Source organism: Rhinolophus hipposideros (genome assembly GCF_964194185.1).
Source record: "Rhinolophus hipposideros genome assembly, chromosome: 18".
NCBI classification, from domain to species: Eukaryota; Metazoa; Chordata; class Mammalia; order Chiroptera; family Rhinolophidae; genus Rhinolophus; species Rhinolophus hipposideros.
The window spans coordinates 37641511-37655844 of record NC_138064.1 but is presented as its reverse complement, the minus strand read 5'-3'; the positions used below and the strand labels follow the sequence as shown (position 1 = coordinate 37655844).

At 37.2% G+C, this 14334-nt stretch overlaps 1 protein-coding gene across 5 annotated transcripts in view; it reads right to left on the bottom strand.

Annotated features, from left to right (window-relative positions):
- The window catches only part of ABCB4 (ATP binding cassette subfamily B member 4), a 73252-nt gene that overhangs the window by 33216 nt on the left and 25702 nt on the right, over nucleotides 1–14334 (bottom strand). For all 5 annotated transcript variants that reach the window (XM_081080225.1, XM_081080227.1, XM_081080224.1 and 2 more), the window contains exons 13-15: nucleotides 12088–12291; nucleotides 11554–11724; nucleotides 3989–4150 (exon numbers count right to left, since the gene is read on the bottom strand). In XM_081080225.1, coding sequence (XP_080936351.1) covers nucleotides 3989–4150; nucleotides 11554–11724; nucleotides 12088–12291 — 537 coding nt within the window. The remainder of the gene's footprint in view (nucleotides 1–3988; nucleotides 4151–11553; nucleotides 11725–12087; nucleotides 12292–14334) is intronic.

Below are 14334 nucleotides of genomic sequence, written 5' to 3'. Positions count from 1 at the left end.
TGCTACCAGATTCATTTTCCTAAAAGGCAGCTGTCACACAGGGGACCCTGCTCACTGCGCCATTTGTTGTGCAGGGTCTCCACTCCCGCTCCCCACATAAGAACGTAGGACATGGTGAGGCCAAAAAGGAACACCCACGGAGCCACAAGTAGGGGAGTCATACCACTATATTCTCACTGGCGGCATCCGCCTCTCTGCAATCCGCTCTTGCTAGCCCCCATCTTTTTGCTAGCATAGCCACAGCAGTTATATTAGTGGCCAATGGCTTACGGGTTACAGCTGACGGCCAACTAGCCACAGCTGTTGGCCATCTGATCATAGTTGATGGCCATTTACTACCCGAGCCAGCACCTTTCTATGTGAGGCCGAGAGCCTGGAAACGGCTTTTTGGGGCTTTGTCCCCACAGCAGCTCTGCTCAAATCACACCCCAGCTTAAAAATCTTCCACAGCTCTTCACCACATGTTCAAGCTTGGCTCCTCAAAAATTTAGTTCATGGCAATTCAAATTGGACCACCTCTCATGAATGCCTCCCTTTATCTTTTCCTTCTTTTATAATCTCATCCATGCTATTAAGGAGTCCATCTCAATAGATAGTTACTTCTTCCATTAAGCCCATTCTAATTTTAGCCTTCTCCTATGATCAAATGAACATTACATCACCCTCTCTTTCATAACATTTTTTTTGTGCCTTACCTAAAGCTCTCACTTAGTGGGTACTGACGTCATTGAGCTCCAAAGCCAAGATGGCTCTTTTCACCAGGTGATAAAAAGCATATTTAAAACCAATAGCCCCCAATTCTTACACTTGAATATACTTACGCTGGCTCAAATATTTAATTGTAAAAAGTAAAACAATAAATATTGAAAGGAAATACGGGTGAATATCCTAAGAATAACCACAAATCCTGAAAGCATGGAAGGAAAAAATAATGTAATTACTTACATACACTTTAAAAACATTTTTTTTATGTTAGCCAAACAAACAACAAAGTGAAATTGAAAGGACAAAGTAGAAAAATATATTTCCAATACATTCAAGAGAAAAGCATATTTCTTTTTTATGCAAGTGATTATAAATCAATAAGAATATTATAAACAACCCAACCCCCCAAAAAAGGACTAAGATAAGATAGGAAAAGATTCTTTCACAGAGGAAAAAATACAAATGGCTGATGGACCTGTGAAAACATGCTCAATCTCATGAATAATTAAGGAAATATGGAGATACTATTTAACTCTTCTAGGCTAGCAAAGATGGAAAACAAATACCAAATAGCTGTCAGCAGAAGTTTGGGTTACGGGGGATTTTCAAATTTCTGAGATGTTCATGTTTGGATTTTTAAAAATGTTTTGATTTTAAAAAATAATGCATTACATTTATAGTCTGAAAAAAATTAACATACAGTTAGAAGAAACAACTAAGAGCCAACTAATGGAAAAACAGTGATTGCCCTGCTTAGAAACAAAAACCAAGACAAGGTTATATTAACACTAGGTTGGTCTTTGGAGTTTGAGGAAAAAGAAAGCAGCAATTGCTTGAGCATTTAGTAAACCCTCAGGCTCTTTCCTCCATCTCTCCAACAGCACCAACAAGTAAAAGGTAAGGCAAACCCCAAACCACAGGTGGGAAAGGTGTGGGTATCACAGTGAAGCCCAAAGGGCCTAAGAATCATCAAATGCCGTAGCTGGCAGAAATGTCAGTGGCCATCTTAGTGAAGGCTCTGCTCATTTAACAGATGAGGACACCCAAACCCAGTGGGTTACCCAAAGCCATTGCTTAATTGGTGGCAGAACTTTTCTATCACACCAAGCCACTCTTCAGTCTTTAATCGTACTACTTTTTCTTGGAAAGAAAGCTTAGGGAACATGATATAGAAAGGTCAGAGCTGTCCTTATCCCTTTGGCAGTCTCCCAGCCTAAGTCCCAAGGTGTCGTGCAGGGTTTCAGCTCCCACTCCCCGCCCAAGAACGCAGGACACGGTAAGGCCAAAAAGGAACACCCATGGAGCCATAGATAGGGGAGTCAAACCAATATATTCTCGCTGGCGGCTGGGCTGGAGACACAGGAAGGAGGATCTACATAATCTGCCTAACAGCAGTCCGCGCTTGCCAGCCACCATCTTCTTGCTAGCCCCCATTTCTTTTCTGCTAGCATAGCCACAGCCGTTATATTAGTGGCCAATGGCCTACGGGTTACAGCTGACGGCCAACTAGCCACAGCTGCTGGCATCTGATCACAGTTGATGGCCATTTACTACCCGAGCCAGCACCTTTCTATGTGAGGCCGAGAGCCTGGAAACTGTTTTTTGGGGGGCTTTGTCCCCACACAAGGTAAGTGAAAGGTCATTCTTTCAGGGGCACAGAAACAGGCCAACCAAGGGAGAAAGTGGTTACCTCATTTGAGGATCCAACATGTCATCATAAGCAAAATCAGAGAGTCTTAGTAACCATTAATGAAATGAAAACTAAAACTGAATTAAAGGAATATTTTATTACACACTCACACACACACACACACACACACACACACACACACACACACACACGTGAAATTATAGAGACCCTGTGATGGCTAAGCCATACAGAAGCAATTAGCAAAAACACTATGAATCCCCTCCTGCTAGAGAACATTCTCTGGCAAATTGAGGCAAGAATTATAAAATTTATATCATTTCATTTGATATTTTCACTCTGGGGACTTTGCACATTTCAATAACAATCATTTCTCATGCATCTATTTTGTGTCAGATGCTTCTCTTTAAAAATGAAATAGCCTTATTGAGACATAATTCACATACCCTAAAATTCACCCTTTTGAAGTGTTTTCCTTTGTAAATTCAGGTCCTTATTTCTTAACCTTAGAACAACCTCACATGGTAAGTTTAGTATTTCAAATGTGGAAACGGGGTAAGAGGAGTTAAGTTACTTGTCAGAAAACGAAGCCAATTTTTGACTTTTGTTTTTGACCCACACGTGCTCCAAAGGTGATATTTATAATAGAGAAATACTGGAAATAAACCTAGTACCCAATTTTAGAGAAATGCCTGAACAATTTATTACACAATAATATAATGGGCTTCTGAGTAACCATTAAAATGGTAGTATTTGCATGACGTAGAGCTGAAATGTTAAGGGGAAAGAACAGAAAATTTATGTACATATAAGTTACACTTATAGCTAAGCAAATGCATATACCTTTATAAATATAAGAATCATGTTTATAGGATAAAATTTTTTAGGCTATTTATTTTGCAAATTTGCTCAAGTGAGTAAGTATGATAAATGTCTTGTTCAATAAGAAAAATCAATAATTATAGATATCACCTGTTTTAGGAACTTGAGTGAAAAAATTTTTTGTTAAAGAAAAACAAACTACAGACATGCCTCATTTCATCGCACATCCCTTTATCATGCTTCACAGATGGTGCACTGTTTACAAATTGATGGCAAGACTCTCCATCACCAAAAAGATTACCACTCGCTTCATTGCTATATTCACTTTATTGCGGTCGTCTGGAACTGAACCTGCAGTTATCTCTGAGGTATGCCTGTATTCACTTCCAAGAGCCATTGATTTTATTAGGATCACCTAGGAAGCATTCTAAAATCACATAGAACCTCTCCCAAGCACTAGGGATTCTGGCATTGGCCTCTTTCTCCTACCACCACTCTGATCCTCCCTAATATCACTGTGGAAAAACCTGTTTGAACGCGTTCCCCGGGGCAATTAAGAATCTCTGTTCTACGGAATAAGTTCAAAAGGTTTTGGGCATTTTCCTTTATTTTCCTCCTCTCTTGCCTTTCTCTCTTTCAGGATTCTTTCACTGGTTCTGAATTAAAGTCTCAAATGTATACTTTTAGTCAGCTTCCTGAATACTTCTTATTCCTCGGTATGGCGTTAGCTGCATGACATTTTAATAATGTGAAGAATCCAGTGCTGAGGAGCAAACAGCAGACACACTTCCACACTTCCTGGGAAGTGGATACCTGCATGTTGACAAGCTTGAAATACAGCCCTTTCTTCTTCATCAGTTCACTGTGGCTTCCTTGCTCCGCGATGGCTCCATTCTCAAACCCGGCAATGACATCTGCGTTTCGGATTGTAGACAATCGGTGTGCGATCACAATGGTGGTCCTGCCTTCTCTGGCCTAAAGGCAAACAGAAGAAACATGTGGGGCGGAGGGTTTACAAGGCTGACGCACTGTCAGTTAACTTGTGCAAATAAGCACTTGGAGGGACATGTTTGCGATTGATGAGACAGTTGCTTACCCTCCCGATATAATTAGGGCACAAAGACATCATTTATCTATGAAAGGTGAGACTTGTGTGCTGTACCAGATAAGAGGCCAGTCCCTTCAGTGTGAGGATAACTCTGGGAGCCTAAATAGTGTCAGTCTTTACTCAAGAAACACAAGAAAAGGTTTGACCCTTCTCAGGTGTTTTCATACTTGTCTGAGGAGCCCTAGTTGTGACTTATATGGCATGCTAGAAACTTGAGCAGAAACATGTCACGGGAGTTGTTGCCACATACAGCCTTCTCCAGAGCACTTCTGTCAGGTTTCTTTTGAAGTGGCTGATTTTACCTGTAATTCTGATGGACTGCATGCCGACAGTTTAGGTGAAAATGTACCTTGGAATCTGCACAGTTCAAAGACCATCTGAATCACAATCTCTGGAGCGGGGCCAGAAACTTCGATTTTAAATAAATGCCCCAGATGATTTTTTATGAATGCTAAATTCTAAAATCACCCCTCTAAGTAGTTCACTGAACTCACATGTTGGCTTGGTGGGTTTATGAATGGGCATCTAAACCCTGGAAAATGCTCATCAAATTATTCATGTTATGTCATTAATAATGGTTACTCTCTGATATTCATTAACTCTATTAGGTTAATAGCTTCTTAAGACCACTCCTACTCTGAGGCAATAAAACCTCATCATTAGGATGGTTATTAGAGTATAGCCTAATTCACCTAAGTAGTTAAATGTATAAATTAAAAACAAGAGGCTTCATTCATAATAGCCAAAAAGTGGGAACAACCCAAACGTTCATCAGTTGATCCAAGGATAAAGAAAATGTGCTATTTCCATACAATGGAATATTACTGCACCATAAAAAGGAATGGTATTCTAATGCCTATTTCAGCATGGATGACCTTGAAAACATTATGCTAAGTGAAAAAAGCCAGTCACAAAAGACTATGCATTGTATGATTTGATTTATATGAAATGTCCAGAATAGGCAAATTCATAGAGACAGAAAGCAGATAAGTGGTCGTCAAGGGCAAAGGTGAGTGTGGGATGGGGAGTAACTGCTAATGGGTACAAGGTTTCCTTGGGGTTGATGAAAATATTCTGCAATTAGATAGTGGTGATGGTTGCAAAATCTTGTGACTCACTAAAAACCAATAAATTGTACATTATAAAAGGGTGAACTTTATGGTATATGAATTATAACTCAATTAACAAAAAGAGCAGTCATTAAAATTCTGAAAAAGTTAATGAGAGTGGACTAGCTCCACCACATATTAAAACATAAAAAGCTACAGCAATTAAAACAGTAAAATCCAGGGGAAGCTATCACATGAACAGGCAGTTTGATCAATAGAACAAAACAGAGAGTCCAGAAATATAGCTATCAGACATTTAAGAATTAGTATATGATGAATATGGCATTACTTAGCAATAGGGAAAATGGATTATATAATCAATGGTATTGAGATAATCACGTCGCCACCTGCAAAAAGATACTGTGGTGTTTCTACTTCAGTCCTTACTCTAAAATAACTAGATGAATCAACTGTGTTTGTTTAAACATAAAAGAGTTAAACCATAAAAAGAGGGACTTGAGCACAGCCCTACCGGGCAACATTTAAGACTATTCTTTGATTTTTAGTGTATGGGCCCCAAAGAAGCATTCATAAATATTTATTGATGTGGAGGTTGCATGGCTTAATCCATGCATGATAAGGCATATGGGAAAGAGTTTGATCAATCTAATTATATTCATAATACAAAGAGTGACGAGTGAATTGCTAACAGTGACTACGTTATCATTATGATAATAAATGGTTGGTGCTATGTCAACACAAAAAAGAAAATACAAAACCCAGAGGAATTAGAATCAGATATGTGATTAAGTGACTGATGTGCAGGAAAAACAGAGTATATTATTTGTGAATTTAAAAGTTAGCAACTATCAACCTTGACCAAGAAATTTTGGCCAGAGTAGGGATTTGACACAAAGAGACATTTCAGATCTCTCAGACACCCCAATGATGACAAGACATTGACAAATAAATATCCCAGATTCAAGGACACCAACTATTAAGAAATTTGGACCTTGTACTAGATGTGCAGGGATGAAAAACCCAAACAAAGGGAGTACTAACCCATTAGCCTTCTGGAACATCTGGAGGAAAAAAAGCTTAAAATGAAACCTGGAATCCTTTCATAAAATCACTATGGAGGCTATCTTTTGATTCTTTTCTTCCCCCCTCCTCTATGGTAACACTATGAGTAAGAGAATGCATGTAGGTATAAAACTTTGTGGTTACTAATTTCTCTAGAAAATCAAAATATGAAATTTGCTTTTGTATTCAAGATCTTATATTGAAAAACCTTTTATTTATTTTGATAAATAGTTGCTATCTATTAAGTCAAAAAGTGATATGGTCATTAATTTTTTTTTTTTTACTATAAACATGTATTATCTCAATGAGCTGGACCCTGGTAATATTTATTTAGGCTCTACTATGCACAAGGCACTGGATTAAGTGTTATAGAGATACAAATATGAATCATTTATTAATATTGCCTCTTAGGCTGTTTATTCCTTTCAGGAAAGAGAAGGCATATAAATAAATAGCTAACTACAATAAGTTGGTGCCACATGAGAGGTACTGATAAATGTATAAAGAATCCACAAAAGGAAAATATTATTCTTCTATGATGGGCAATCAGGGAGGGATAACAATAGCTATAATAGTGGTATGTTCTTATGCTCTTCAGAGAAAAGATAAATTACAAAATTCAACTTTTCATTGTTAGAAGAATGTTGGTTTGTAACTTAGAATGTCTGGCCAGTTGACTGACTAGAATCGGTGTAGGGAGTGCAGTAATGAAGGATTTCCCTTTCAAAGATGGTTTGTCTGCAAAATATATCAATTTCACTATTCTGCAAAGTATGGAGTCCATTAGGTAGATTATAAACTATTCATAGCAACTATGGTAGAGTATAAATATGGCTACAAACACTGCAACCACTCCCATCCACAGAGGGAGTCTATTTCTCCACCTTTTCAAATCTGGACAGGCCATGTGATTTATTTTGATCATAGAAGAATGTGAAGAAATTGATGCTTGTGTCATTTCTGGAACCTAGGCTTCAAGAGGCCTTACAGTTTACCATCTTTGAATGCTACCTTAAAACCATAGTAAAAGAAAGCTTGTCTAGTCTACTGGAGGATGAGAAGCCTCATGGAGGTGAACCCAGCTCCTTCAGGCAACTGCCAGGCACACGAGTGAGGCCATCTTGAACGTTCCAGCTCAGCGGACCCTGAGCTAAAAGTAGCTGCCTGAGTGAGATTAGGCAAAACCAACAGAGAAGCCACACCAGCCAAACCACTAAGTTCTGGTTTAAAGAAACTGATATTGAGATTGTTGATTAGATTGGAATGCTACTGTAACAAAAATCTTTGGGATTGCGATCTAAGTGGTAGTCAGTGGCTGAAGGGAAGTGAAAATATTATTACTGGAGACTGGAAGAAAAGTAAGGAAATTGCTACTGGAGCTTGGAAAGAAGGTGACTTGTGTTATGTAATCCTGGAATAATTGGGGAAAAACGTTTCCTTCAGTAACTGGGAAGAAAGATATTTTATCTAATGAACTTGTACGTTTAGCTAAGGAGGTTCCAGAGATCTCTAAAACAGAATGTTGAAAGTGCCAGTTGGATTCCACTGGCTGTATATGATAAAGTATGGGAAGAGAATGATGATCTAATTCACTTTTTTCAAGGTGAATTTAGAGGCAACATAGAAGATCCAGTACTTGCTGGGTTGGAAAATGAACTGTTAGTCATCCAGTGAAATGAGGTCAAAGATCAAATCAGGGTGTGGGCATAAAGTTATTTTGGTTAAAATCTCTGAAAGATTTAAAGCAGATTCTGATAGACACTCTCAGCTACACAAAAGGCCTTCTAAGACTCTTCAGTAAGGGTTTTCTCACAGCAGTTTCACATGCAGCCCAAAGTAGAGAGAGGCTTCTCCTGAAAAAAATTGTGGATGTAACTTTGGTGGCTTAAGTGAACCACTGTCAGATTCTAAGCAAACAAAGTCTTTACGACAGTCTATCAGCTTGGACTAAAAGAGATTGAGAAAATTCAAAATGTAAAGAGGCCTCTGAGTCCCAAATTTCTATAGAAAGCTACTCAGCTGCAGAAGCAAGCCATTTCTTTTGGAAAAGGGAAGACCTCTCAGAAGGAGGATCCACGAGCCCAGAGGATGGAGCCCCAAACCAAGTAGAACAATGGACTGGGGCACCCACTATTAGGGGGCAGAACTGGGCATTAATCAAGGAGCATTCCTTTTCCCTGGAGCAGTGGGGTAACTGGCACCATGCAACTGACTGCATTTCAGAATTGCTATGGACTAGTACCGTGTTTCCCCCAAAATAAGACCTAGTTGGACAATCAGCTCTAATGCATCTTTTGGAGCGAAAATTAATGTAAGACCCAGTCTTATTTTACTATAAGACTGGATCTTAATATGATATGATATGATATGACATACTATAATATATAATACCAGGTCTTATTTTACTATAGTATAAGACTGAGTATAATATAATATAATATAATACAATACAATACAATACACTACAATACAATATAATATAATGTAATATAATACAATACCGAGTCTTATATTAAGTTTTGCTCCAAAAGATACATTAGAGCTGATTGTCTGGCTAGGTCTTATTTTCGGGGAAACACGGTAACTGTTATGTGCTTCCTGTTCTTCTTTTTGAACAGGAATGTCTATTATGATTATCCTGCCCCTCCGGCACCATTATATGTTAGGTGTATGTGTGGAAAATAACTTATCTCTTTAGTTCATAGGTCTCTGGATCAAAATGAGCTTAACATGAAGAACCTCATCCATATCTGGACCATGTACAGATCTTCAGAAACTGGACTTCAATCCTGATGTCATAACTCTAAGCCTGATGTCAACATGTATGAAAATTTTGAGGGTTGTGGGAAGAGGTGAATTTATTTTGTATGTAGGAGAATGTAAATAACTGTAGCAGAGGGCGTGCTGTGAAAGAATATGGTCACAGATACTTTACAGCTCACCCATCAGGAGGCAGAATCTGCCTCCTCCCTCCCTCAATTTGGGCTAGTCTTGTCACTTGCTGTGACCCACAGAAAATGGTGAAAGTGACATTATGTGAGTTCTGGAGTCTAAGCCTCTAGATGTCTTATAGCTTCTGCCTCTGGGTACTGGCCTGGATGGTGTCAATTAGTCATGTTAGCCTATTATACAAGTACGAGCATCAGAAGCCACGTGAGATGCCCAGCCAACAACCAGCAGGTGAAGGAGGCCGTTTGGATCATTTTAGCTGAGTCAGCCTTCCAGGTAAATACAGCCATATGCTCAAGTGAAAAAGAGCAGAACATCCATCCAGCCAATCTACAGACTTATTTGTTTTATGTCTGAATTTGAGATGGTTTGTTATGCAGCAATAAATAACTGATTTAGCAATAAAGTTAATAATGGTAATGGTAATCAATATAATAATAATCGTAGCTAAGAATATCAAGAGTTTCCCGTGTGCAAAGCATGCACTAATAACTTTACATACAATAACTCATTCAGTCTTTTCAATCATCCTATGACATTATTTCTCCCCCTCTCCCAAATTACTTCTGTGGTATCTTAGGCATGGAGGGGTTAGTTAATTTGTCCAAGGTCACACAGCTAGAAAGGGACAGAGCCAGGACTCCAACCTCAGCCTGTCTGGCACCAAAGCCCATGCTCTTAACCATCACCCCAAGCTACTAATGGCTTTTCATGGGGTTTTTAAAAAATGATGAGTGATTCATCAGCTTTTGTAAAAATTGATATGCAAAAGGTTATCATCTGAAGAGTGGGCCATGATCCTGGAGAGCACAAATTGCTAAAACTGAGTGATGTAACTTGTCCAAATATGAGTTAAACCTTGTAAGGCTACATGCAGGGTCCATGTTATGAAAAGCAATATCTCTAATAATTCTGTTCTTTTAGCACAGCAAGGGCTAATATATTGAATATTTGTATCCTCTAAAGCATTCAGCCCTGCGTCCTAAGGTTGAATGGGACTTTTTTCCCCATAAATATTTCTCTTATCCTCTTGACTTTATGCTTAAAAAGTCTATGTTGACACATGAATGCCCATTTATATGTTTTAAGTTAAAATTAGTTGTTTAATTTACATTTTTAATGATTTCTTCTTTAAGTCACTTCTAATTAACCAACCAAATGCCAGTTTCCTGTATATTATATCTCGGTTCCTTAATATTGAGACTTTATGTACATGAAAGTAAGAAAGTAAGTAAGAATTTGTGAGGAATAATTTTCATTGTCTCATTAATCATCATTAAATTAAATTATATAAGATGAACCAAAATATCAATCTGATAAACCAGGAAGCATTGATTAATTACACAATTTATAGAACACATGGCAGTTGTGTTTACTTAGGATTCAAGTATAAATTTTCCTGAGAAAACGAGGTTCATACAGCTCGTCTCTAAAATTACAAAAGATAGTTTGGATAGGACCTGTTAAGTAATTTGCACATTTTATTACTAAAGTTTCTCAAATCAAATATAATTATGATATTTATGTGTTTGAAATCCATTTATATGGTGTCATCTGACTCTGGTTTTTATACTCTGGTGTTGTTATTAGAGATGATATCTGCACTGACACCAAAAGTGTCCCAACATACAGCTCTTGTGATGCTTCAGCTTAAAGATGATAGTGTGAGATTTAGAAATATCTAAGCAAGGCACATGAGCTCAGCATCCTTAAAATGTGTGGCTTTTTTACCGGGTTTGACAAATTCACAAGCTAAGCTTTATTTCTAGAAAAGCATCCATTTGCCTTCATGAATAGATAAAGATGATGTTATTGCCTACAAAATAAGGCAAGTATTTTGACTGTTTTTCAGCTGGACAGCGTTTAGGTAACCAGATTTTTTGGGTACATTTTTACACAACTACTTTGGATCAAAGCATGGCCTTGGTGCAAGAAAAAACAACAACACATAAGTGGCTCTTTGCATAGGACTGGATTTCAGCTAACTTCACTTTGGTCAAAGCAAGCCACTTAATGGGGCACCCATTTCTGCCATGTGACCTAACAGAAAGGAGAAATCAGTAAAGCCCCACAAGAGAGTTTCATTTGCTCTTATGTTTATGTTTTTCAATGTAGACTCCCAAAGCATTGGCAAGAATTTTCAAAAAGTTTCAATTTGCTGGTCCTTCAGGTATTTAGTGTCTACTGACCTTATCCAGGGCTGCCTGGACCTCAGCTTCACTTTCAGAGTCCAAGGCTGATGTGGCCTCATCCAGCAGAAGGATCTTGGGGTTGCGAACCAGGGCCCGAGCGATGGCGATTCTCTGTTTCTGTCCGCCACTCAGCTGGGCCCCTCTCTCTCCAACCAGAGTGTCAAATTTCTACAACAGAAAACATGGAGGAGCTCTTCAAGTATTTTAAGTAGAAAAGGCTATGGCATCTCGAAATTCAGGAAGACACCATGGTGCTTCCTTTTGGCTATTGCAATGAGTCATAAGTTATAATAAAATAAATGAATACTGACTTTTAAAAAACTACTGACTCATACTTTGTATAAAATTGTATATGACATATGTGCCCAGCTATACTCCTTAAACCTCCAAATGAATAATTCAAGGGTCTTACCTAGCAAAGTTGGACAACTTTGCATCTCAAACATTATTAGCTTAACCTTTGAAGGAAGAACTCAGTCACATGAGGTGAAATTCTAATTTTGAGGGCAACGCCACTAATGAAACCTTTACCTGTGGTAATTTCATGATAAACTCATAGGCATTGGCTTCTTTGACAGCTTTCTTTATCTCATCCATAGTTACATTTCCACGGCCATAACGAATATTTTCAGCAATTGTGGTAGAAAATAGCACTGGCTCCTGACTCACCACTCCAATTATTTCCCTCAGATATCTTACATTAAAGGTCCTAATATCCTGCCCATCGATGTTAATCTGAAAAAAAAAAGACTTTCATTAAATATTTCAAACCTTCTGATATCTAAAGCATCAAGACTCTTTCATTTGTTATGAAAATAGTCTTAGTTAATATTTAACTTATTTCAGTGGTTAGAAATTTGAATTGAAAATAAACAGCAATGTGAAAGAATGAAAATAAAAAACATATGCTTTCTTTTGATATTTATCACCTTAGATATATAGTTTTCTCATGAATGGATAATTCTCTATAAATGATGTTGGGTTATATATTTTTGGCACACTATTATTTTTGCTTACCATTGTTAAATTTGAATAAAAACGTCCAGTTACCTATCTAGTCTACATATTATTTTATTGGCATTATGATATTTTACTATATGTAACATACCATAATTTACTTTAGCAGTTCCTACCTTCAAGGAACTGCTTAGTTTCCTTCAAGAAACAAGGAAGGACAATCATTGCAGAAGTAGAGAATTACCAGGTTGAAAAGTATGATTTATTTTTTCATATATATATATGTCTCCCTGTACAATGACTGGTTTCTGGTGTCATTTATTATTTGCTGAACAGAGGTTGGATACACAATCCTCTAAAAAGATTTTAATAACTTACAATGTCAGCAGGAATATATAAAATACATCTGTTTCATTGTAATTTACTAGCTCTGGGTTTTATCATTTTAATCTGTTTTTTCTAATAATAGGTATGAGGTGGTAAGTTATATTTGTTTTCATTTGTATATATTTATATGTAAGGCTGAATATTTCTTGAAACTTTTTACAAATCTGTATTTATTCTAGAAATATTTGCACATTCATACCCTATTTTAGATTCTTATTACAGTTGACCCTTAAACAATGTGGGCGTTACAGGCACCCCACACCGTCAAAAACCTGCCTATAATTTTTCATTCCCCAAAACCTTAACTACTAATAGCCTGTTATTAACATAAACAGTCAATTAACATATATTTCATATGTTATATGTATTATATACTATATTCTTACAATAAAGTAGTCTAGAGAAAAGAAAATGTTATTAGGAAAATCATAAGAAAGAGGAAATACATTTACACTATTTATTGAAAAAATCTGCATATAAATGGACCTGTATAGTACAAACCTGTGTTGTTCAAGGGTCAACTGTAATTTCTCAAATATTAAATATAATAGTTTTCCCATATATATCATAAATCATTTATTTATTTTAATTTATTGCTTTCTTTTACTATAGTTTTATTATTTTTATTTGAGAGCGGTTTTGAGGGAAAATTGAATTAATCAACTACACCACCGGGCATTTCTTCTACTGTTTTAGTAGTAGAAAATAGTTAAATCATGATGTGGACCATGAATATCTCCATGTTAGAGAATTTCTGAAGACTTCTTTCTCTGCTGACATGTATATGTTCTTAGAAAATGTGTTAGCCCACTAATAATTTTAAATATAAGATATTTTCAAGGGGCCGACCTCGTGGCTCAGGTGGTTGGAGCGCAGTGCTCCTAACTTCAAAGTCACCAGTTCGATTCCAACATGGGCCAGTGAGCTGCTCCCTCTACAGCTAGGATTGTGAACAACAGCTCTCCCTGGAGCTGGGCTGCGGTGAGCTGCTGTGGGGCATGACATGAGCCAGGGCCAGGGAGCTGTGTCCTACACAACTAGGCTGAGAAACAACGGCTTGAAGTGGAGGTGGGAGGTGGAAGAAAGGGGAAAAAAACAAAAAGGATTTTCAAATGGATATCCTCAATGGTTAGTATTTTGCTAAGTTGTTTTTGTTTGTTTGTTTTATTAAATAAAGAAAAAGGTTTACACTTGAACCAACCTAGAGTTTGCTTTAGTAAATGAGGATGAGCCTATGTTCCTCCTTAGTAATATCAGATTTTTCCAAGAATGTTTATTAATTTTATTAAATAAATAAATAATTTGTGTACCCTAGAAAATTTTATATTCATTCCTGTAATCTTTGTTTTATCTCAATGCTTTTTAATGTTTTTTTCTTTTTCTTTGCAACTTGTGATCTTCTGTTTTCATAATAATACACTTTAATATCAGGTA